The 25357-nt window shown below is 42.9% G+C and overlaps 2 protein-coding genes across 10 annotated transcripts in view; one reads left to right on the top strand and one right to left on the bottom strand.

Moving 5' to 3' along the window:
• STAT1 (signal transducer and activator of transcription 1) overlaps window positions 1-21200 on the top strand; it is a 37248-nt gene extending 16048 nt beyond the window's left edge. For 3 of the 8 annotated variants that reach the window (XM_033516024.1, XM_033516025.1, XM_033516027.1), the window contains 5 exons: window positions 457-551; window positions 2570-2709; window positions 3837-4022; window positions 4548-4623; window positions 5059-5690. In XM_033516024.1, coding sequence (XP_033371915.1) covers window positions 457-551; window positions 2570-2709; window positions 3837-4022; window positions 4548-4623; window positions 5059-5368 — 807 coding nt within the window. In that variant the 3' untranslated portion in view covers window positions 5369-5690. The other 5 variants (XR_004498255.1, XR_004498254.1, XM_033516026.1 and 2 more) reach the window with 5 other exon arrangements.
• Window positions 8163-25357, bottom strand: part of GLS (glutaminase) — a 60373-nt gene continuing 43178 nt past the window's right edge. The window contains exons 15-18 of one of the 2 annotated variants that reach the window (XM_015634399.2): window positions 12964-13025; window positions 11961-12037; window positions 11751-11814; window positions 8163-11398 (exon numbers count right to left, since the gene is read on the bottom strand). In XM_015634399.2, the coding sequence (XP_015489885.1) occupies window positions 11242-11398; window positions 11751-11814; window positions 11961-12037; window positions 12964-13025 (360 nt within the window). In that variant the 3' untranslated portion in view covers window positions 8163-11241. The remainder of the gene's footprint in view (window positions 11399-11750; window positions 11815-11960; window positions 12038-12963; window positions 13026-25357) is intronic. The other variant, XM_033516028.1, reaches the window with a different exon arrangement.

The raw sequence follows: 25357 nt of genomic DNA, 5'->3' as shown, positions 1-25357 counted from the left end.
AACAGAAAGTGTCTCTAAGGTCTTCTGCTCACCAGCCCAGTCAAAAACCCCAGTGGCATGGGTCTGCATGTCCAACAACTCCAGTAGGGATGGCACCCAGGCAGGAGCAAGAGCCTTTTTTTCTTCTCTTAGACCAGTGCTCTTGCCTGTGAGAGGTGATGGATCACATATTTGTGGGTACTGGAGGCTCAGACAGGCATTTTTCTCATACTGCCTCTTGCCTTAAGATTCACTATATGATTCATTACCAATAGTTCCTATCCTTCTGGAATGGAGAGACACAAAAAGAGAGTCATAAGAGAATATGGGGAGGGAGGGGAAAAAAGAAAAAGGGAAAAAACCACAAGTAGGCAGTGTCAGGATTGAAACCTTCTTTTCCTCTCTGCTTAACAAAATTCATGTCTCATCCCTGTTCTCCCCCCTCCCATCCCTGCCTTTCTATATTCTGAATTTCAGGAAAATATAAATGATAAAAATTTTCCCTTTTGGCTGTGGATTGAGGGAATCCTGGAGCTTATTAAGAAACATCTCCTCTGTCTCTGGAATGATGGGTAAGACCTGAGTGAATTTAAAGATGTGGTCATTGCCTCTGACCTCACTTTTAGGCTGGCAGTTGCACCCTCAGGTTGGGAGGTTGGTTGTGCAGAGGGTGGATCTTGAAACCAGAAAAATCTGAAGCAAATGAATTCTAGGAATGAGGAATCCTCTGATGAGGTAAGAACATCAGATGACTGAATTGTCCCATTTCAGTCACAGAGCAAGGCTTTGAATTTTAGATTAAATTTTGTTTTGCCTATGCTCCCACTGTAAGTCCGTTCTTTCCACATCCTAGAACACAGCCGAGAAAAACTGAAGCACAAGAAAGTGTAAGTCCTAGTGATACCCATTTAAAAATCCCCAAACCCAACTCCCTGCCCGAAGAGAGTGACTGTGAGCTGCCTGGAGGTGGCAGCAGCCAGACTCGGAATGCCTGTGTGCACCGTGGGCCCAGAACCCGGCATCTTCACTGACTCAGTTTAAGAGTATTACAAAGTAGAAGGACTCTGCCAGATGGGAACACAGTTCCATTTGCCCTTTAATACTGGTTTAGTAAACTTTTCATTCTGGGATTTCCAATTTCGGAAGTAATTCTGCCCAAACTAGGCTTATCTAAAGTCACAATCCTGTGTTTTAGCTTTAGCCACATTATGAAACCTTATCAAACAGCACACTCACAGTGGAGCATCCTAGTATCCCACACTTCTGCAGGATCTACAGCAGCAGGATTGCTTTGCCTTTCTACATTCAGCAGTGGGCTTCACATTTTTACCCCCCAGCTCCAGAAGAGTTCTGTCAAAGCCCTGTGCAGTACAAACCTTCCCTGCCCCAAACCTCCCCCTTTCTTTGCTGAGGGGGCTGCAGTGCAGTGGGAATATTTGTCACCATTACTGAAGCAGAGTGACAGTTCTGGGATTGGGATTACATGTGGATTTGGTACAGGCTTGAATAGCAGAGATTCCCCTTGTCTACAAAGGAGTAAGTAATACAATCTCAGGAGCGCTTGCCTTTCTTCATACTTGAGAGCTAGGAAGGCAGAAGACTTCCCTTATACACAGGATATTGACTACTCAACACATTTGTTACCTAAAGCATTTAAACCCACCAAAACACAAAACTCACCAATCAAACCCCTAAAAGGGCAGCTTACAACGTCTGAAATTCTAAGCTAATTTATTTAGGGGTTTTTCTGTGCAAAATCCATTTTCCCTAACTTAATGCACACAAGGACAGTCATAGTACTCAAAAGATCATTATGATGGAGTACTTTGAGGAAGAAGAAGCAGAGGAGAGAAAAACAAACCCAAAATAACAACAAAAAAAAAAAAAAGCAAAAACCCCCAAAGCAAAATGCCAACCAACAAAAACCAAACAGCTGTGGCTTGGCCAGGGTTATACCCTGGTACTGACTTGAACAACTCCTTCCCCAGTACCTGTCAAGATCAATCAATCTCTTACAATTACCACACTAGCCTCCTTGTCCATGCAGTAACATTTGCTGAGCACAGTGAATAGGTCACAGAAGTTTAACAGCTCCTGTTAACCTTCCATGCTCAAGGCCCAAAGCAAACAACCCCACACCTGTAAGAGTGTAATCTGGCAGCTAGCAAAGTTTGTTTCATCAGCCAAAAAGGAGGAACAACTCTTAGCACACTTTTGATGTTAAAACTAACTGCTAGCTGGGATCTGACCCAGTCACATTCATATAACTTCACTTCTGCTCTCGCAGCCCAGCTTTGACAGCAAAATGGACAATCTCTTCTGTTCCAAGTTCAGAAAGACATTTGTGTAAGCCCCCAGGCCCAAGTGAGAGTGCTGAGGGAAGCTGTGGTGATTCAGCTGCCACGAGGCATGAATCACCACCTGACTGCAGCCAGTCAGTCCTGCTGCCAGCTGTTCACAAGACAAAGCCTTCTGTGAGGCTTTCACCAGTACTTCAGCTCTTTTAAGTGAGGAAAGCTTTGTAGTTTTCCTAGCACAGCTTATGTTTTATGCTGGGGAGTAACTCAGCTCTTTCTTTTCAACATTACAGCTGCATTGTGGGCTTCATCAGCAAAGAGAAAGAGCGTGCTCTGCTGAAGGACCAGAGCCCAGGAACATTTTTATTGAGATTCAGTGAAAGCAGCAGGGAGGGAGCAATCACCTTTACCTGGGTAGAGGAATCTCAGAACGGTAAGTCAGTAACAGAGAACGTTTGTTGAGCTGCTTGCATCAGAACAAGAACTCTTTATGCCCTCCTCCACTCTGAGGACCAGCACCTGGCAGCAGCAGGGCACAGGCAATAGCAGAGACATACCACACTTAAGGTAACTCAAACCACACACAATTAATTGATCAAGGTTTCAGCTAGGACAAGTAGCACTTCCCAGGTCCTGCTTCTGGCCTGGAAGTTGGGTAAGAAAAACTGCCTGGATCCCTGTCTTCCCTGCCTCCTTAGGCTCTGTCCCAGCCTTTAGTACATACATACCTGCATCTCCTTCTGAGCCCAAGTGCAGCTTTTGTTCCTTCCTTCCACACTCCCCCGAGGTAAATTACATACTCTCTTCGTTTTCCAAGTAGTTCTCGTTCCTCCCCTTATCAAAAAGGATCAGTGAAGAGCTTGTTTCTCGTGCTCTCTTAAGGAAGCCTGAAGGCATCACAGCTACAAAAAGTTAAAACCTCCCTTGTACCCAGTCAGGGCTCCCCCCTTACCACCCTCATTACACAGCCCCACCTGCCAGCATGGGGCAGCTGTTGGCACTCCACTTGGATGAGCCCCAAACCAGCAGCAGGTGGAAGAGAAACTGCTGAATGTACTTAGGTGACTTCTTTCCCTTTGCTGCCTTCATACCTGAGACATCCAAAAGTTAAGGAAAAGAAGGCTGGTAGTAAATGGAGCATTCAGGAAGGCTTCTGTGTCTCTCTTGATGATTCATAAAATTCTCAAGTGGTGTATTTGGATCCAGCTGCCTAATAGGCAGCAGAGTTTGAATTACATAATTTGGAAGAAGGTTAAAAAGGCAGCTCAACCTAAATTGCTTAATGAAATACTGCAGTTAATTTCCATGGACAAGTCACACCAGTCATTCTGAATGCAAAACACGCCAAGACCCATCACTGTGTGCTATCCCCCCCATGCCTCCCTACCCCACAAAACAATTATTTTGACAGGCATTAAACACTTCTGCAGCACTGTAGGTGTTGTCCAGGCAAGGCTTTTGCTCATGGGAATCTGAATTTGTGGAAGTGGCTGCAGCTTTTCTGGAAAGACTTTCAGGAAAAAAACACACTTTAAGAACTGCTGCTTCTCTCCTCTGCAGAGCTGCAGTTCCACTCAGTAGAACCCTACACCAAAAAGGAGCTCTCTGCCGTGACTTTCCCCGACATCATCCGCAATTACAAAGTGATGGCAGCCGAAAACATTCCTGAGAACCCACTGCGATTCCTGTACCCAAATATACCCAAAGACAATGCCTTTGGCAAGTACTACTCCAGGCCTAAGGAGGGTGAGTGCTATGTGTACCTTTTAGCTTGTCTGGTTGTACCTGAGCTGCTGGGGCACTGCAGTTTCTGTGGCACGGAAAAAAAGGGAGCAGTTGGCCTGAATGCCTTGGCAGCCTGACCCATGTTTATAGGTTAAGAAAAGATCCATGATCCATATTTATAGGTTAAGAAAAGGTCTGTTTTTCAAACAAGCACAACATGAGACCTAAACAGACCAAAAACTGAACCCCCAATCATTGCTGGCCCTTCAGCTCAGCTGACACGTGAGCCTGTGAGCTGTTCCAGAAATGTAGGTTCCCACTAACAGCCCAGACCATAACTGGCTGGGGGACGGGTTTCTTTGCCATTTTCTGTAGGAAAACAGGAAAAACTGACTAAAAATGGAATAAATTAACCAAAGTGCTGTAAAATGACAGAGATTTGCACATTATCTGGGTCATAGGCTGTATTTTTGGTACAATGAAGATGAAAATGTGACGTAAACTTGCTGAAAAAAAAAACCACAAGTTTTTTTTCTCTCCTTGAAGCACCAGAGCCAATGGATTTGGATGGTCCCAAGGGAAATGGCTACATCAAGACTGAGTTAATCTCTGTATCTGAAGTGTAAGTTCTCACAAAAATGCTGGATTTTTAAGGACTGATCATAAGATTTTAGCTGTAGTTCATGTCTTTTCATACTCTTTAAGCTGTAGGTGCCCCTGTCAAGTCTTTCCTCTTTGAGAATCTGATCACAACACATTAATGCGCTGCTGTGTTCAAAACACCATTTTTAGGGAAAAACCCAAGAAACTTGCAGGGAGTTGTACTGGCAAGTAATTTCTTGAAAAGCACATTCTCAAAGACTTATTGGACTTCTTTGGTTAGGATGTGTCCCCCTGAGTAGTCTGAGTTTTCATTTAAAACCAGGCTGGCTTTGCAAAGCCTGCTCTTTGTCACAAGAGGCCTGGTTAGTGGCCCTTCAGGCCCTGGAGCCAGGCAGGGCAGCCCAGCTGTGCCTCATTTCTTCAGTGACTGTTAATCCCTGCTCTTCTCCATCAGCCACCCTTCCAGGCTGCAGTCTCCAGAAAACCTGCTCCCCATGTCTCCCGAGGAGTTTGATGAGGTGTCTCGGATGGTGGGCCCCGCAGAGATCGACACTGTGGTACGTATCATGAACCAACCTGGAGCAGGAGGCTTGAGCCAGAACTTGCTTTTTCTCTTTTTTCCCCCCTCTCAGACACGCCTCAGACACTTAAGCAAACACTTGAGAACACGTCTCTTGACAAGCATAGGAAAAGCTGGGGGTCCAGAGTTAGACTGGGATTGCCCAGCAGTTTTTTATTCCAGCTGTCTGCAGGGAGAGGGGTGAAGAACAGGAGAGCAAAGCTTCCTGTGCATGCCTTGCAGGTGCAGGGAAGCTGGGGAGGGAGGAAGGAGTATCCCTGTAGTGCCTCTGGTGGGGTCTGTGTGGGGAGGGCCCGAGCAGGAGTGCAGTTTGGAGGTACTGCCAATGCAGTGTCGTCCTTGCAGGCTGTGCTTCAGAAAAAGGAACAAATTGAAGTGATCCCACCCCCCCCACCCTGAGCAGCTGAATCCTGAGGTGTGAATCAGGTGTGATTGGGGCAGAACTTGGTCATACTCTGGTTAGCAAAGGCTTGAGGGCTGGGCCTGTGTAATGGAGGTTTCCTTTTCTCCCTGCAGATGTGTACACATATTCAGCTCTGAGCTTTGGCTGAGCTTTCCCCGTGTCATTAGCAGGGCCGATCCTGTGCTGCAGTCAGTGTCTTGGTAACAACACTTCACTTCTTTGGTTTCTCAGCCTGAAGGTCCAGCAGCAATTTTAGCTAATGGGAATATCAACAGCAGCAGTCTGAGCAGCCTCCTTACGTGTATATCTTTGTTTAATTAGCAAGATACTGTGCATGTCTTTGTTTAATTAGCAAGATGCCAGAGTGGAGGAAGAGGAAGGTGGGAATGTGAGCTTCTCAATGACAGTGATGGGAAAAACATGCATTCATTGTTTAAAGGAATTAGTTAAACATTTAAAACAGTTGACTGTATATAGATGTTACAACATTACACGTTGATTTTTTGTCTGCATCACAAAAGGGAAACACTCTACAGGTAACATGCCACACCAAATCCATGTTCTGCTGAAGTCTGTTGTGCTTTTAGCTCTTCTGGGCACAGCCCACTGAGAGAGCAGAAGCCCAAAATGTTACCTGCATTTCATTTTTGCAATTTTCACAAGGCATAATCTTGGGTAGGATGTTTAGCACAGTCTTTGGCAAAAAGAGCATTTCTTAGGACACCACTTCTAAGCTGCATTGGCATATGCTGAGCTTGCAACCCAAGGTGTGTAATCAAGACTAAAGCCTCTGCAGACTGCAGTCATCAGACAAAATCAGAATCTCCTCTTAGAAGACTGCAAAAGGCATTGAAAAGTATGTTTTTATTTACTGTGCCTAATCTGCCAAGGTGAGGATCTGGTCACTCCTATCCTTTGCAATAATACAGACCCCATATAGGTTATAATGCATTACGAATCAGGGCATTTATTTAACTGTTCATTTCAATAGCTAAAAGGTTTTACAGGCTTTGATACTGAAGTGGTTTTGTAATTAGGAGTAAGGCACAGAAAAGTGAAGAATTTAGTTTATCCAGAGCAATGGCTGCAGGACATGCAGTCTGCAGTGCTTGAAGGATGAAGCTGTGCTTCCACAGAGGAGGAACAGGTTTGTTTCTCAGCACGTTTCAAGGCAATTAACAGCTCTCAGTTAAGAGGCAAGGCTGTTCTAGGCAGCTGGTCTCTCTCTAAGGGTACCTATTAGCACGGGCTGCTAATTAGCCCGGAGCTGAGCAGAGGGGCTGCAGAGCACCTGTGCTGCACCCCATCTGCCCAGGTACAGGAACAGGGCAGCCACTGTGGGGGGCCCTGCCTGAGCAGGGGGTTGGACAAGGTGACCTCCAGACCCAGCAGCTGCTGTTTGGGAAGAAAAGGACTGCTTCGGTTTGGTGTGTTGTGCCCAAGACATCTGATGCTTCCCTGCAAAAGATTCCAAGAAAAAGGACCTAGAGCATGTAACACACGTATTTAAATGAAAGCAATACAAACTGACCTATTTTTGGTGCCCTGGGTTACTGAGATTAACAGTGCTACAGGAAATGACTTAGTGCTTTTTTCTTACTGTAACTAGCTGAAGTGTATCTTGTTGCTAATACAAAAATCAAGTTACCTGTTTTTTGAGCTATGCTTTGTACTCATGTTCTACATGTTATTACCTTTTTGCTTCAGTTTTGTGGAACTTAAAGCAGTGGCCTTATTCACAGCCAGTAGTTCTAGAAGCAGTGATTTTTCCTCAGTGGAATATTCTTTTATATATTTTAAATAAATGGAACTGTCAGTTGCCACTTCTGTTCTATCTCTCATGTTTTGGCTACTTCTATTATAAAGTGGATGAGCCAGTAAGTATTTTGCTACTCTGTATCTCATTTTAAACTTGTTTGCACATGTAAAGAGTTACAGCTCTGGAACCCAAGGCAAGTATTGATGCTTTTAATTCTCTGCATTGGTGCAGGTGTCTGCACTGGAGTTCTTAGAAGGCGGCTGTTCACATTTTTTTATTACTGCTTGTATCACTTCACTCATTTGTTTCCATCCCCACACAAACTTCAATAAACTGAACTTGACTTTCTATAATTTGAGTCCTCAGTAGCTGATCTTGTTCTCATCTTTGTGGCCTACCAAGCTGGACCACTGCTGTTTTTCTGTGGGACTAGTAAGTGACAAAATCCCCCATCTCACACTTGTCAGGCTTCTATTATGAACTGTACAGCCAGAAGAATAATAAAGGAAAGAAACTTGGTGTGATGAAGGATAGCAGGAGTAAGGCAAGAGGAAGCTAGACCTCTTCACCTGGCCAGAATTCCAGCATTAACAAAAAACAACCAGTGAAAGGACAGAGCTCTGGCAGGGTAGGTTTCAAAATAAACACCAACAAAAATCAGAAAAATGTTACATTACAGAAATTCATTCTGATTTCCTCTATGCTCTGCACAGTGGAAATGACCAGAGTAGGTTTTCCAGGACAGCCTTCCCACAACTGAAGACATTTCAATGGCAGTCCCACAGGTAACCAATAAAACCCACCAGCACCACCATCATCTTGGTATTTCCATTTATTATGCTGTAAAAAGCAACACTATCTGGATTTTATTTCTTAAAATAAATAACTTTCATTTTCAGAACCAGTACAGCTCAAGTTTAGATTCATTCATGGGAAACTGCTAGAAATACATTCATCACTGTCTAGTCCCCACAATACAGAATCTAAAAGTCAAGATCAGCCCAGTCAGTTACAATGACCAGAAGTACACTGCCAGTAAGTATAGTCACGGATAGTCCAGCTCTGAAGCAAAAAAAAATCTGGTACAATACAGTTTGTTCACAAAGATAGGCTAATTAATGCTAAGACTACCACAATATTTCTGAGTACAAAGCATTAAGTTAGCTGAACAATTTTAGGTTGTGATACAGAAGAAACATATATGACATAAAAACAAAGGAGAGAGGGAATCTTCTTTGGAGCATAAGGAAGTCAGCGTTGGATAAGATAACCAAAAGCTATTTACTGTAAAATCTACGTGTCAAGTGTCATGAATGATAAACAGCCAAACCAATGTACTGCATATATTTATATTTATAAATAACGCCATGTCTAAGTAGCTGCATCGCTGAATTGGACATTACAAAATAATCCATCTTCTCACAATGAGAGAATACTAAAACTAACCAGCAAAAATGCACTGAAGCTAAGACTGGCTAAAAGCACTCGGTATGAAAGCATTAAGTTTAGGGACAGCTATGATCTTCAATGTTAGCTCAGTTAAAATCCTTTCGGTTTTGGTTTGTTTATATCATGTGTACTATATAATATACCTATGTTTTAAAATGCCAGTTTGAACAGTTAATGTCAGTTAAATAAAGCTAAATCAGGTATTTTTCTGAGAAGCCATAAGCATGTGTTGTAATAGGGGCAAAATAGGGAAGATTAGCACTGACATTCCTAATTCTGAACTAGGATCCATCTGAAAATATTCCTTTACACTGAAGCCCATAAATCTGTTGCCTTGTGCTATCCAGTGACTGATGTGGCTCAACAAAGAGCCAGATGCCATTTCATTTAGTTCTTATAGCAGGGGTGGCCGTGACACAGGATGTGAAGAGAATGGGTTAAAAGCCTTCAGAAAAATAGCTGATCTTCAGAAGAACAAAAAAAAAACCAAAAAACAACAACCAAAAAACAAACCCAACCAGCTTAAGAACAGGAGGATTCTTGAGAAAAAGTGTTTGATAACCATGCCAGCCAGCTTTGAGATGCTATTTGAGGGCTTTAGACTATCAGACTCTTTCAGGATTTCATCATGATGAAGACAGTCACTGCTAGTGATGAGTACCAAGCACTTTTCCACGTGGCTTGTCCTCCCTGCAGGGAGGCAGTATGGCATTTCCACAAGAGACTGTACAGGAACTTGAAAGGATTTATTCTCAACTACACTGACCTGCTGGGTCGCTCTGGAGAAGTTACTTCTCTCCAAGCCTTAGCGTACTCATTGCTAAAGGAGGGTAATGTGGTTCAGATCATCTTTATAAAGTGCTTGGGCCATTCTAGGAAGGAACTGGGAATTATTTCAGGAGATTTTGGTGCCAGAACACAGAAAATTTGAACTCTGAGATCTACTAATGACGTGTACACTACATGCTAGGATAAAAACCACCATATACACAACTCTCAAGGACAATCTCCTTTTCCATGTGCTAAATGATTCCTGCCTAAAACTCTTGTGCTAAAATCCTTGCCTATGTCCAACAACTGTAGTGTTTTGTGAATGTCTTAAGTGACTGCTCACTTCTGAGGTTTTATGCCACACTACTGGCAGAAGCAAATGTACATGGGACAGGGAGCTGTGGCAATATTGGACTCCTGCAAACTACAAATACCTGCATTTACATTTTCCACGACAGGGCACGTGCCATGCTGGCTTCAGTGGCGAGACAATGAACGCCACCATTCATCACAAAAGGCATTTACTTACTTGTGTTCCTGGTGCTGAACTCCTGTCCTACACCAGGGGAATCCCAGTGATGCAATATCCTGCTCCCTGGTCGATGGCAGTGCAAGAAGAGAACATACCCCAAAACCTGGCTTATCTCCTGCTCTGCTCCTGTTTTGATTGGCTCTATGCTCCTTAAAGCTGTTTCACTCCATCTGTGTTCCTTGCTACAAGCCTAAATGAGCTCAGATTGACGTTTGGTTTGGTTCTTTGCCTTTCAAGCACTTCCATTGCCCTCGCTGGCTCCCGGTGCAGCCACCAGGAGCAGCACCTGTCAGCCCCCCCAGGGGTAGTGCAAATATACCTGCAAGGAACACCTGCACGGAGTGGAAGCACCCGCTTTCCCCGGCCACAGGGAAGTACTTTAGCAGCTGAACATGGAGAGAGAGGAGGGAGGCAAGACAAAGGGAACGGAGAGAAACGCTCCCAAGACAAAAATCCCACTACACACCGGTGCTACAAGTCACACTCCCCTACGCCATTTGGTCAAACAAACCTTAAAACACATTCCCTGACAAGACTATTTCTAAGAACAAGCCTAGACCATTGACAAGTGTCACCTATATACTCTGTGATATTTATATTATGTAAACAAGGTTGTGTGGAATTCTTTTTTCTATTTTTTCCCAAAGATAAGTGCAGATCCTTACTTAACACACCCAGCCTAAATCTACATCAGCATCCTCAGCTTTCAAAAAACCTCACTGACGCTCATACCTGACAGTACTCTGGCTCATCCTGGCCATACTGGCAACAGAGGGTTAAAGAAACAAAAATTCAGCAGAAAAGTTCCTGACCACAGACTAGAGTTCACATAGAACACAAAAATAAATTAAGTAGTGCACAGTAAAGCCAACAACAGCTAAATATTTTTATACATCAATTATATGCAGCATGAGGTAATATTGCTCACATTATGGAGGGAGATTCTTAGTTGGTTTTGTTTCTTTTGAAGAGATTGGATTTGTCCTGTGCGTATAGAAACTCCTGTAACGTAACACTGAAGTAACAGAGACTTCTGTAAAATATATACCACTATCAGATAGAAACACACACGCTCTTCATTACTTATGCATACCACAATTAAATAGGTAAGTGATTTGATTCTTAGGATCTAGCTGAAGATGATTATAGTAAGCCATCCAGATTTTTATGAACCGTTCGGTTCTCTTTCCCATCGTTGTTATCCTCTGATGGTGTGTACTGGACCTGATACTCTTGAAGAATTTTAAAAACATCATGGTGTCCAAAATGTAAAGCTTCATCCATAGGAGTGTTATTCCACCTACAAAAAAACAACACAGTATTTCTAGGATCAGCACATTAAGCAAAGAGCCAAAAAGCACCACAAATCCAGTTCTTTACATACTGCACTATTAGTTCAGCACACAGACCACACTCAGTTCAGTAACTTTGGAACTTCATTAAGCTGAGCATAACCTTTGAAACAGCAAGTTTAGTGGTTCATTTTTCATCCCTGCTCAGTCTGCAGAAGCTACAGAGAACCAGCAGGATCCCATTCCCCCGCTTCAGTGGACTGGCTCAATACACTCCACTCTTATTTCACAGGTGTCTCTCCTCACGGGGACCAGGGAACTGGAGCATCTTTCCTCCAAACCAGCACTAGAAACACTCACCTGTCTTTGGGGAAAGGATTCACTTTGCATGCTTCCAGTAGAAATTTAACAACATCCACGTGTCCTACAGGAGAAGCAGCTTTGTGAGTGCATGTATTTCTATACATCTGTTTATGTACAGACAAAAGCAGGTACACACAGAGACAGTGAGGATGTTCTAAAGCAGCCAACAGACAGACAGACAGCAAATGCTGTGTGAGGAGACAGTACCTTCTGCAGCTGCCACGTGCAGGGCTGTCCGTGAGTCATAGTCTCTTTGCTCCATATCCATTCCTGACAGAGCAAACCTTAAAAAAAAAACAACAAAATAAAAGAGATTGCAGAGGCAAGTCTTATGTAATTTAAAGCAGGTTACAAAACTAGCATGGAATGACATTGCTCTGCAAGAGGAGGATGTAAGCAGCACCACGAGCACATGGTATCTTTGCTGATAATGAAAGGGGCTTTGGCTGTAAAAACCAGCTTAGTGCCTTAACTTTCTTTCTGCTCTTTAGTTGTCATACACAAAAATAAAATATCTTTGCCGAAAACGTAACAGTCAACACACCTGATTTAAAATTGTACATGGACAAACTAAGCCACATGAGGCAAAGTAAATTTATACTAGGTGAGAAAATCCCAGGAAGTCTCCTAAGGCTGGAAATCCTGAGAAGCATTAAGGGATTGTGAGAGTTCTTGCTTCACACTCTGATGCCCTGGGACAACAGAGTTAAACCATACACTTTTTTCCACCCACTAATTATATTAAGATATATCCTAGCCAAATTAATGCTTATTTGGTCTCCCCTACCATTATTACTGTAAATTTTGCCAGATTCTCCTCCAGATTTAAAAAGCAAAGCTAGATGTCCCTAACCTGTTCAACAACAATGTACCTTTTCCAACCTGAATTTTTTTGACACTTTCAGAATTGAATATTAAAGCAGGTGAGAGTACAGACAGGGTTTTTTGCCATTGCTATAAAAAACTGTTTAATATATTGCTTTACTGTGACCCAAAGAAATGGAATACAATGGGATCCAGGATAGTGTGAGGGTACCTTTTTGATGGTTAGATTTGGGTCTTTTGGTTGGGTTTTGGGTGAACATATCCAATCTCTAGCTCAAGCAGCTCAGTGTCTCTAACACAGACACAGTGTGTGCTCCTAAATAAACAGCAGCAGCAGGAACCAAAGAAGCAGCTTTCCTATTCCCAAACCCCCACTGATTTTTACCTCCGGAGTGCAGACACGTCCCCTGTGTAGGCAGCAAACAGCAGATTTATCACAGACTTCACCTACAAAGAGAGATTAAGTTCCAGTTTAATGATCTTCTTTCCTCAAAAAGAAAATCCAGTGGGGTGAGTTGGTCCAGTGCTTTTGAACTTGTTAATTGCATCCCCTTGCCTGACCACATTCTGCAGTAAAGATTCTTGCTTTGCTACCAGTACTGCAAGGTCTGTCTTTCCAAGGCTGAAGTCACTAAGGACAGTAAAGAACTAAAACCAATGAATTTCTGCTCTGTTGTGGTAAAAAATAGGAGCTTTTTGGGCAAACCATATTTCTCTCTTCAGCTGCCCAACAACACCAAGTATTGAATTGCACACACAGCATCACTCTGCACAATTCATAAAACCATGAAATCCTCAGAAGGCAAACTCACTCTGGAAAAGTAAGATGTTTATTATTTTTTTAATTAACTGCAAAGATTCCTAGTGCCAGGAGAAATCTATGTCAGCAGAAGAGAAGAAACTATACCCTTTTTCCTGTGTACTACAGATTATCTTTGTAGACATCCAACATACAGACTTTCCTCAAATAAACCATTCTGAGCAGTTCTGTTGTGTAATAAGCAAGTTTTCCAAGCAGATAAAGTGGATCTTTTTAGATAAATATTAAATATTGCATTAAATATTATAGCATATTTAGATAAATATTAAAGCATGACACAGGTGAAGTCTCTGGTAAGCAGCACTTTTTCTCAGCTTTTCTAGAAAGAAATGATATTGTCAGGGTACACCAACCTTGTCCCATGCATATTTTTAATGCATCCTGGCTATAACAACTCAAAGCAGGTTTTAACAAGAGCCAAAAATGACAAGCTAGATGGTTTTAAGTTTCCACATCAGCTTCTTTCATTAACTGACATAGCCACTTCTAGGCACCATTCCACAGTAATTTCCAGTAAACTTTCTAACTGCTGCTTTGCTTTCTGAGTCTACAAAACTCTGTTGCTGCCACCAGCCAAGCACCAGAGATAAAAGAGGGAGCTGATGCTGCACTGACCTTCTACATCAAGAAGGAGAAACAAACAAATTGAAAAATCCCCACCCACAAGCAAGTCTCCCACAGACTTCTGCAGGAACACTGGCGTATTTTCACAGGGCCACAGACGAGCCAACATCTGCGCCTCCCCTAAACCCAAGCCGTGGAACTGCTTGTTGTTTTTCACACCTCAAATATGCACTGACGCAAAGAGAGACCGAAGGATAAGGAGAAGGAGGCACAAAGGCCAGGATGGAAACACAAATGGGATGCAGAGCCACCCTCACTCCAGCACCCACAAACTCCTGCAGCTCCTTCCCAGTTTGCATTATGAGGGCTGTAAGATTAAGATCTGTGGGACTCCCTCCCTTTTCAGGGGGCTCTGCCCTGCTGGGCTGTCCCTAACCCTGTCTGGCTCCAAAGGCTGGGCCCCTGGTCAGGCTCTCTGAGCTCTGACCTCACATCACCCTGAACAGTGGCAAACCTGACATTACAGCCAGACCCTCCTCACCACTGCTAGAGAGGACTGGCACTGATTCCACTCCTCCCACAAAGGTATTTCTGTTCAGAGCTCCTGCCACAAGCCAAAACAGTGACCAAGACTCCTAAGCAGGTCAGTGGGGCCCAGCTGGGCTCAGCACCAGGGCTGCAGGAGAGGGGGAAGAGCTGCTGGAGCAGCCTGCAGGGTCACTGCAGTGGCAGGGACACACGGACTCAGCAAGGCCGGCAGTGGCAGCAACCCCGCACCCACATTCCCTGGGCTTTCCATAGGGAACACCGCAATGCCAAACCCTTTAACAGACAGCATCTGCCACAGGCACAGGGCTGCAGACTGAATGCAGGTGTGGAAGGGGAATTTAGCTTGATAATCTCTGCATTTCATCGAGATGATTCAGCCTTCTCCTCGGGGAGGGGGAACCTGCTGGGGCCCTGCAGGCAGAACGGGCTGGCGGCACTCCCGTGTTTCTGGTCCTACAGGTGATGAACGCTCTCCCTCTTCAGGATCTGGGATGTGCAAAGGACACTCTGTCTTTCATAAAAACCATTTCAGAGGTAACTGACGATTTTGGCTGGGCTTCTTGATGCTTCTGGGAAATGTAAATATATATTAAAGTAATAAAATAAAAATAGCACACATTCCTTTCTTCAAAAAACAACTTTCCGAGTGCAGTCAGAGCCCAGAATCCTGGATTCAGCTGAACATTTTGCTAAAAAGCAACTTTTGTTTTCCATAATGATGTAAACAAAATGAAATTTGGAGATGCCTGAGGCTTTGCAACACAATCACCTTAGAGCACGTCTCTCAGCAATCTGGGAGAGGTCAAAGCTGCTCCTTCCTTAAGGTAAATCAAGTAAAATCAAAGTCTACTTTACTATAAAACTGAACTTCTTGAGAGATAAAAACAAAAACAAACAGAAGTCCACAAAAAAGATCTCTGCTTGCTTACCTCAGAAGGAAATTTGTTCTGTTTCCAATACTACAAGTAATGGGATACAAAAAGCAGGAGAAGCCCAACAAATTCAGGACAACTATGAGCAGAGTAATTATCCAAAGCTGGTCAAAGATGAACTCAAGCTAAAACAAGCCAAGTGTGGCCATCATAGCCAGAAAAATCCTTTTGGGACAACTTCCTCCTGCTTCTAGAGAGACTTCAATAATTTTATGGGAGAATTAGACTGGATTTGCTACCAACAAAACACACCTTGACCCCCATAACTATACCCTACCATAACAGCAGCATAGACCAGGCAGAAAAATTAACAAACTTTATAAGGTATGAAACAAAACTGATCAGAAGGCAGCCATAAACAACAGTTTTGTTGAGGTCAAGTAAAAAGTGAATTCAACAAAAATTTAGGAATCTGCAAATACAAAAGACATTTTGAACCCAAAGTAAGTATATACCATCTCCACAAGCATCTTAGGGGTCTTCCTTAGTTTTTAAGAGAATATTAATCAAAGCAGTGTATATACTAAATCATTATGTAAGAGGTTGACATTTACAGTGAGAAAAGCTTACTATGTGAACAGCACTTGCTGCTATAAGCTTTGTGTCTGTGCAGAATCTCACTTGGGCTGCCACAAAGTCAAGTACAAATTCTCTACCCAAAACTCACAGTGCACTAGCTTAAAATAACATTGAAAAAAAAAAAAAAAAAACCAAAAAAACCCCAAAAGGCAAAAGGAACTCCAAAGTGGCAGCAGCAAACATACAATTTTGGGATTTTTAACCATAGGGGAGAAAAAAATCGTGAACATGACATATCAGCTCTATCCATTCAAACTAAGTAGGGCACAAGGCAACGAATTTAAGTGTTTAGAGACTGTCAGTGAGTTTCTCACCAAGCAGCTCATGAACATTCAGTGTTGGTGTTTTGATAACTGCACTGGTGAACACAAGCTTCCCTAATGTTTAGAAACAAAGTTCACCTTCAACCCAACAGCCATGAATTACTTTCTCTTACTGCACGTACTTCCCTAACTATGACAATTTAGTAAAAGGAGAAGGGATGGAGTCCCTTTGCTTTATATAAGCTGGATAGATCACACACTGCCACACAGCTGCATGGCAGGACCAAACCCAGAGCAGAAACTGTTGCATTTTACGTGCAGCAAGACAAGGAGAAAACCTGCATGCACTGAAGCACAGAAACTTGGCAGCTCTATTCTCACCACACCAACAATACAGAGCTCACTCAGCTACGATGAGACCCTCTCTGTACAGCACTCTTTCCTGAGCACTGGGTATAATCCTCATTAACCAGGCAGTGAAAACAGCACAGAAAGGTTCCTCAGAAATACTCATGCACTCAAATGTAGAATCAGGTTAGTAGGTGTAAGAGGTCCTGGTCTCAGCTGGACAGAGTTATGAAGGATCCAAGCTCTGCTTCACATCAGAGGTGGCCAAATGACCAACACCTCCAGAGGTACCTCTCCAATTAATGATTCTGTGAGTCTGTGGGCCAGGATGTGAGCAGCTCAAGAAAGAAAAATCAAGGCTGCTGTTGCTCAAGAGCTGTACTGAGGTCAAGTTAAAGCAAGGAAACAGTCGGAGTTCAGAGTGGCAGGAAGTCACAGCGCTGCAGCAGATATTTCAGATAAACACAGTGGACAAAAAGGCAAAAAATGATAGAAAAAACACCATTCCAAAACCCCAAATGGCCAAACTGAGTGAGCTACAGCACTGCCAGTTACAAAGAGATACTCAGGGTCAAAGTGACTCCTAGCCCAAAGCTTTCCTATCACAGTTATTTTAAACACCTCCTGATCCTGGTTATGCTGGAAGTTTCAGAGGAGTCTCCTTCAAGCAGCAGTGCTGACGTGAGCGGGTGTGCAGGAACAGAGGAACTGCAGCGGGGAGCACGTGGTCCAGCACATGGCTGCATCCCCCTCCTCTGCAAACACAAAGGACTTGGGCTTTAGGGCTGGTTTTCAATTTCTCAGTGTACCAACTGGAAAAACTTAATAAAAAGAAAGTTTAACTTCAGTATTAACCCGCTAAAGTTACTGCAAGTGAAATTTCAACAATGTCTAACTGATCTGAACGGCTTGGCTGGAATGTGGGCATTGCCTTGGTGGAGTGTTTGTAACAAAACAGCCTTTCCTACCTGAGCTGCACACCCAAATCCAGAATTATTTAAATCATCTCATGATGGCTAATAGCAAATGCCCACACAAGACTGGGATGGAATCACTTCTCTCTTAACAGAGACCAGTTTAGACGATTTTTTTTTAACTGATGAAAAGGGTGTCTACCACTGCCCAGCTCTAATGCCATCCACAGAAGTCCTCTCCAAACACTTCAGACACAGCACACTGACACTGTTAGCAGCACTAAAACAGGAAATTGAGGCCCAGAGAAGGACATGGACTGCTATGATCTCGTGGTGAAGGGACAGTGGCCTGACACCTTCTGCCCATTGCCTTTGTCGTTAATACAGAACACCCAAACCTGGAGCAGGAGCTAAGCCCAAGCAGCTGAGCACACCAGCACCGTGCTCTGCCCGTCACCACAGGGTTTGTCCCACTCTGCCATCGCTGCAATGCCTCTGGCACGGCAGGGACAGCCTCTGCCCTGCACTTGGGTCAGGAGAGAAAAGCCAAACAGCTGTGCGTGTACGGAAAGAAAATCCTTCAAAAAAATTAATTTACTTCAAAGCTGGATTAATTCCATGAGAAGATCTTCGCTAAAAAGGTCAGTGAAGCTGGATTTTAATTTCCTACTGTGCCCTGCTTCCTGAGAACGCTCCGCCCTCTCTTAATTTCTTTGAAAACATTACAGAATTAACATTCTGAAAAAAAATTATTACTTCCAACTTTATGTTTCTCCAGGTGGCCGAGCAATACAGTCAAGCCCTATAGTTTATAATAGTGCTGCTCAAGGCAAGCCAAACAAGGATAAGTAAACAACTCCTCTAAACTTTCCAATGCTCTTTCCATGACATTTAGGGATAACACCACAGGTTAGCTTTCTGAAGAGATGTTCAAAATATTGAGGAAAAAGGGTTTGAATGGATAGTGTTTCTCAGGAACTTTGCTGTATCTGAACTTTACTGTACACCAGACCAAGTGTGCTGACAGGAGACTTTCAAATACAGGAAGAGGAGTTAAAAAGAGAGAGTAGAGCTAGCTGAAAGAACATGTGCACCATGCTCCTCTCTCACATCCCATTTTTTGTGCTTAAAATGGGACACAACGTTTCCTTTCAGGGAACCCTGCCCTTCTGGCTTGAAGAACAGATTTTTTAAATGTTACCCTGCATGGCACAGAGGTGTAGAGATAAATTGGGACTTAAAATTTCAGCGCCTGACTTCTCTAGTGACAGGTGACTGTCACACCAACCCCAAGGCCTGATGCACTGGGACCTCAGAATGGGCTCCAGGTAATCAGGGCTCTGAGTTATGTTCCCCCCAGGTAAGCAGGCTCTGAGTTATGTTCCCCCCAGGTAAGCAGGCTCTGGGTTATGTTCCCCCAGGCTCCTGACGAGGCCCCCAGCCCTAGCAGAGCTGCACAGCAGCCAGAATGCAGTCCTGCAGCTCTTCACCAGGGAAATGAGCCCAGCTCATTGGGAAGTGTCCCCGAAGCACATTTCCCCCTGTCACTAATCGCCACCAGCACTGAGCACAGCTGAGCTGTGCCTCTGACACCCTGGCTGTCTCCCTGGGGTAGGAGGGTGGCATGGAGGGTGGCACAGCACAGCTCCACAGCTCCCCACCCACAGGAAGATCCATCAGGTGGCATTTCCCAAAAGCACATCCCAGCTGCTTCAGCCAGGAGGCTCCGTGCTGTCCCACACTGGAGGCCACCCAGCCGGCCTGGCAGGGGACACAGGAGCCCCGCACACGCCCGGCTCTCCATCCATTGTTCCCAGCACACGGCACAGCTAATCCGGCTCAGCGTGGCATTAGCTCCAAACGCAGAAAATAGATTGTTAAGCTGCCCAAGGTGAGCACCCGTCGAGTGAACGGGGATTAACGATCCAGGCAGAACTCTGCGTATTCCCATGGCCGCTGCAAACGCCCAGGGACTGGCAAGGAAGACAGCAGCAAGGAGTTTACATGAGTCACGAGCGATTCCACCAAGTAAAAAGCTCCAAAATCAACAGGAATTCCCTTTCACAGTAGCAGTGTTCAGCTGCTCTTCCTAAAGCTGATCCCCTGATGAGGGTCACCAGGGTAAAAAGCAATCCCTCCTCCTGCTCTTCGGAAGAACTGCAGGCTTCTGGATGCTTATTTTATCAATGGAAAACAATTCCTGAAACCCACAATGCCAATATAAACTCTGAAACAGCAGTGCTATCCTACAGATACCACAAAAAGTTAACCCAGAGCACAAAGCAAACCATTTAGTCATCCAGTTTTTACGCACTGAACTTGTAACTCACCTAAGCTGAAGCACAGCTTTTAGATGTAAGGTTTGTAATGTAAGCACAGCCAGCATGTAAGGTTTCAAAATAAAGTAAAAACAACCAGGGAAAATCCCTCAAACCTGTACAAAATGAATTTTGGCGATTCAACTCAGAAACTAGAATGCAAGTAGTCCCTGAAAGGACAAAAATAAACCAGGGATGGATCTGAGTGTGGAACACAAGACAGGATCACTCATTTTACAAATAGGCCAGTTTTGCATTTACATTTAGTTTTCAATAACCTGGATTCTACTCTCCAGTGTCCACATAAAAGGCCTAAAAGAGATAGTTAGAGATAGAAAACAGCCACAGTTTTCCTTTAAAATACCACTGTTCAATGTGAAGGTAAGTTGTACTTCAGAGGGAAAGAAATGCGAGCACTTGATTCCCACTACACTATAAATGACTAGAAGATGTGTGAACAAATTAATGCATATACCTACACACATTTAAATATTGATATATTTGAAAATACAGATGAGGCTAGTTGTTCCATAAAGCTTTCATTTCTTCTTGACGACTTCCACCACCTCCTTAGGCTATTTTCTGCACTACTGATCCTTGTTTTCTCATGTAATGTGAAAGAAGTGTAAAAATAACTTCAGAATCTGCCAATATCTACTCTGCCATGTTTTAAAACCAACACAGGAAACGAGATTTTGTCAAGTCTTATCCCCAGTTCCTTTTCTAACACTTTGCCTATCCTTTCTTTTCCTCTAGATGGTGCAAGGTCCTCCCTCTTCACAGCTGGGGACAGAGGACGACACCCAGCTCCTTCAGTTTTACGAGCCGTGGGTGCAGCGTTTATTTTTGGACTCAAAGCTGCCACAAGTGACTTTCAAAGCTGCTACCACCGAGTTTATTTCTGGAGTCTCCCTGGTGGAATTAACTTGAAATGCCCTTTGCACAGCAATTATCCATACAGTTTGTGCTGTTGATATCAAACTAACAGACTAACAAAACGCTTATTTATTCCTCACTCTGGTTTCCAGCAGCCCTGCTCAAACACAACCCATGCATGTACTGAAATTCTGAAAGCTGCTTCTCCCATGAGTGATGTCTAGACTGCAGCCACACAAGAGGCTGTATTTTCATGTATCCAAACACAAAGCAGCTCTAAACCAACTATGCTGCCAGAGCTGCAAAGCCCTCAGGCAAGCCAGCACACTGGTTAGTTAATACTTTTATTTAAAGCTGGGAAAAAAATCCCAGTAGGCATTTAAATATCTTCTTGCAATTCAACTGCTCACACTGTTTCAAATCCAATGCCAATCTTTTAGAATAAAGCCAGTAATTTTCTCCTGCTGACTTCTTACATTTTTAAACTGGCTGGTAGACACTGACAAAAAAAAAAAAATTCAATGGTCCTAAAAAAAGTGTCTGTTTAAAATCCAAAAACAGAGCAAGGAGTTTTGACTAGGTTCAGTTCAGACACAGGAGCACAAACACTCAAACAAGCCTGCACCAGCAGCTCAGTCTTGGAACTTGTGACAGAAGCTGTGCATGCAGCTGAATGTAAGAAATAATTAAAGCAAATATCTGAACACCAAAGGTTTCTCCTTACACCAGGAGCCTTTCTTCAACCTAAGAAGAACTGCCAGTCTGCTTTGCTGGCAATCAGACAGGCTAAGGTGGCTAAAGGAGAGGTGCAGCTTTCCTGGAGGGAAGGCTGAGCAGAGGTGGTTTGCTCCCCTCTTCCATCTGCTGGCATCATATGGATTTCCATCATCCATACTTCCCTTTGATTCAAGCCTTTTTGAAATAAGATAATAATAAATAAGTACTGGACTATGCCACCCAAAACTGCAAATAACTAAGAGTATAGATACCACATGTTATAGTAAACAGCAATTCTTCATCCATCTCTGCCTGAAGATCTTTTGTATTGGTCAAAATATCTTAAATTAATGGATGTATTCAAAAGCATCTAAAAATGGTATTTATTAAAAATGAGCACAATACTGTAAGAGTTTGTCCCTTTTCTTCTCTGTTACTGTACTAGTTTGCATAAAATTAAAAAAGCTTAAGGACAGAGAAAGCAATAACTGCAAAGCAGAAGGCACTTTTCCTCCAATCACATCTGGAGCCATGAAAGACAGAATTCATCTCTTCCAGCAACAACCTCGTGCTCATAAGATGGCCATCAAGTGGACACAAATTTCTGGAAGGAGTTTGTGTCACCTGTATTCCTCAAAACAGTATCTCTCTACCTGTGAATTCACCCTAAAATACTATCACAGGCAGAAGATGGAAGTTCTTCAAGTGACCAAAAATATTCTTTAACTCATACAGAATAAAGCAGGAGTCACAGATAGGAATGAATTCAGTTCTACAGTTAATTCACCCAGTGCATGCTCAGAGATTATTACATTTACTTATTATAATTTTTAAATGCTAAATAAGATTTAGAATCTTGTAAATGAAATTTGAAATAATCTAATTGATTACACAGGCATAGTCTGCTTCATGCTATGTTTGGTTTTACCCAGGTGCCTGAAATACAGAACAGCCCTTGATGACAGCAAGTGGCGGAAGCAGAAACCTTGTTTCATGGCAACACATACTGGGAATTTGTAATGCCTTGTTATTTACAGTTCTGACTATTGATTAATTCTAAAGTATTAGCAAACTGATGGTGTTTAAATTACAGATAAGACTATTTAATTATGATGAATTAAGAGTTAAGTAATTAAATGAAATATTTACTAGAGTAAGTGAAACATCTACTTACCTTCTGCAACTGAGATTCCTTCAGAAAGATCATACCCATCTATTTTATTCCTGAGATGTGCAAACCCCACAGCGTGAGACAAGCTGTTTTGGCCAGCCATGTTCCTGAACTGCCCCACTCCCACCTCTGCCTCTCCTGATGGAGGCAGAAGAAACAGCCATTCACTAATCCTAACTGCAGAATAGCAACTCAATTTTACTAGAAAATATTACACAGTATTATAAGAATGTCCAGGGCGTGGGGATGGGGCAGTTTCTCCTTTCCAATGCCACCATCAGGAGCAGGACAGCAGGAAATGCTGTGGGAAGCAGACTGGGTTTGTCTTTCCCCTTTCTAGCAGACAAAACCATATTAATGATGAACTGGGTTCAAGGGGTAAACAGAAAAAAAACCCACAGAAATCAGAGCTCGAAATTCAGAGCTATTGACTCAATCAGTATTAGATTACAGGATCTCAGGAACAGATGCTTCTTTAGTTGGAAGAAACTTCCAGGAAAAAAGTCTGGAATGAAGCATCAAGAACAGGTACTAGGATGGACTCAGCTAATAATGCTGTCAATAGCCCCGAACAACAGATCATCCTGAAGTTTTCAACACAGAAGGCCCTAGAGTACCTAATGCTGAAGCTTCAGCAGTGCTCAGATGATAATGCTGTGACTGGAGATGATAATGTTGTGACTTCCCTGCCCCTTCATGTGTGTGCCTGGACAAACAGATGAGCCTGGCAGAAGAGGAGCTGATCTCAAGAACTACTCACTAACAATTTCTCATTATGTCTCATCCTTTGCTTACTACCCATGTTGGTATGGGTATACCTGTCCCATCTCTTTATTTTGAGGATGATTATGTTGATTTCAGAAGGTACAAATACTGGGAAGAAGAGAACTGAGTACCAAAGCTGCCTTCACTAGATCACAGTGAGCATGGCCATGCTTGTTTCCAACTGCTGTTTCAAATTTTCTGGGAAACTAATGAATTAACACTTTTTGCTTTTGGAAAGAACAGAATTAAACACATCACTGAAAAGACCCCCAAAATATCAAGTGAGAATTTAATCATCCTTCACTAGACTTAAGTGCTAAAGTTGGCTGATTCTACATTTTTGTTTCTGTGTGTTTTTTAAAAAGACCTTTCATGGACATCCATAAATTGTGCCAGCAAGAGAAGTCCCCTGTACACCTAATAAAGAAAACTGAATTAGAATAGCAGTAGTGAGGAATAGTGAATCAAGCAGTTCCACAGAACTGTGAATTAACAAGACTGAGTCTTGTCCTGGCTGGCCTGGATCACCAAAGGTGTTACTGCTGCATTGCTGGCCATGAAGAGCATGACAAAGGAATGGTAGGTTGATTAATCCTTTCAACAAAAGGTTTACTAGATCAAGTGAAAGGTTTTAAAGCATGAAGACTTCCACCCTTTAAGATAAAGACCAGGCAACTTTTCATTCCTAGGTGTCATGCATTTTCCATCAGCAGCTTGGATGGAAATACCTCAATGATGCTGCCATGTCCAAAGCATCCAAGTTTTTTAAGAAAATTACCCTCTCAAAGAGTTTAACTTACTCCACTGTCAAACTTTTTGGGCATTTCTCATCAGCAATGAAACTATTTGTCAGTAAATAATGATGGCTGGAAGTTCAAAAGTGGTAAAGTAATTCTCGCACAGTAAACTATCACAGAAACGTCATACCTATTTTGGAAGCTCCTTTTCAGCCTTTTCAAAGGCTAAATCCCTGCTAACAGTTCTGCAACAAAAAGCATAAGAGACTATACAGAGAAGCCTTAAAAAGGGGAATGAATGCTAAGCCACTGATCCTGGATGCAGGGGAAAAAAAAACAACAAGAGCCTTTGAAGCAATGGAAATAGACATCACTAACTGTGCAAGATTTGGGACCAAAGGACTGGGATCAAGGACAGTCACATGAAACAAGTGGAATGCTGATGGGTGCTTTAGTGACAGGAGCTGTGTTAGACAGGACAAAAGGATGTCTGCCTTTTCAAGGACCTATTGACACCACTGACACCCACACAACAGAGTAGAGTGGGACCACAGTCCCACTCCCCAGCCTGCAGGCACTTCACAATTTGTGGATGACAGTTTACCCTTAAATACAGGACTTGGAACTGGAATTATAGCCAAAAGATGGACTTTGCTCTAACAGGAAGTAGGGCACCTGCACTACAGACTGACTCCACCCTAAAGGTTGAAAGAAAAATGGGGAAGTCTCACCAGACACTTGCACTCTACTCTTGTTGTGAAGTTTCTTTCTAAAGGCTAGGATCAAGTTTCTATAAATCTTATTCTCATTTTTAGGCTATGTGTTCCATACCTGTTTTCCTTGTACTGGAAATATTTATTAGCTTAAATAAATCTTTTGCCTTCCTGCTTTTATCTTTAAACACTGCAAACAGTCATATTATTCCCCAGCAGCCTTGGTATATGGGATAAAACATAGCCAGCTGTTTTAGCTTGCTTCACTATGTTCTCAATCATAATTCTTAGTCCTGCTCTGCAATGGCATGAGTGGGGATTATTAAAAATATGCTTCATCAAAACAGTTTACTCTCAGATCAAGATTACATTTTAATTATTTGACTTGCAGTAATTACAGGCTGGAGAATTTTAAGAGAAAGGTCCTTTAAAAGAAGTGTGAAATGTACTTTCCATTCAGAAAGTAAAAGCTACAAATATAACCAGGCCTATGAGTCCAAAAAACCCCTGATT

Source organism: Parus major, chromosome 7 (assembly GCF_001522545.3).
Source record: "Parus major isolate Abel chromosome 7, Parus_major1.1, whole genome shotgun sequence".
NCBI classification, from domain to species: Eukaryota; Metazoa; Chordata; class Aves; order Passeriformes; family Paridae; genus Parus; species Parus major.
Note: the sequence above shows the minus strand (reverse complement) of the source record. Positions and strands in the feature narration are given on the sequence as shown.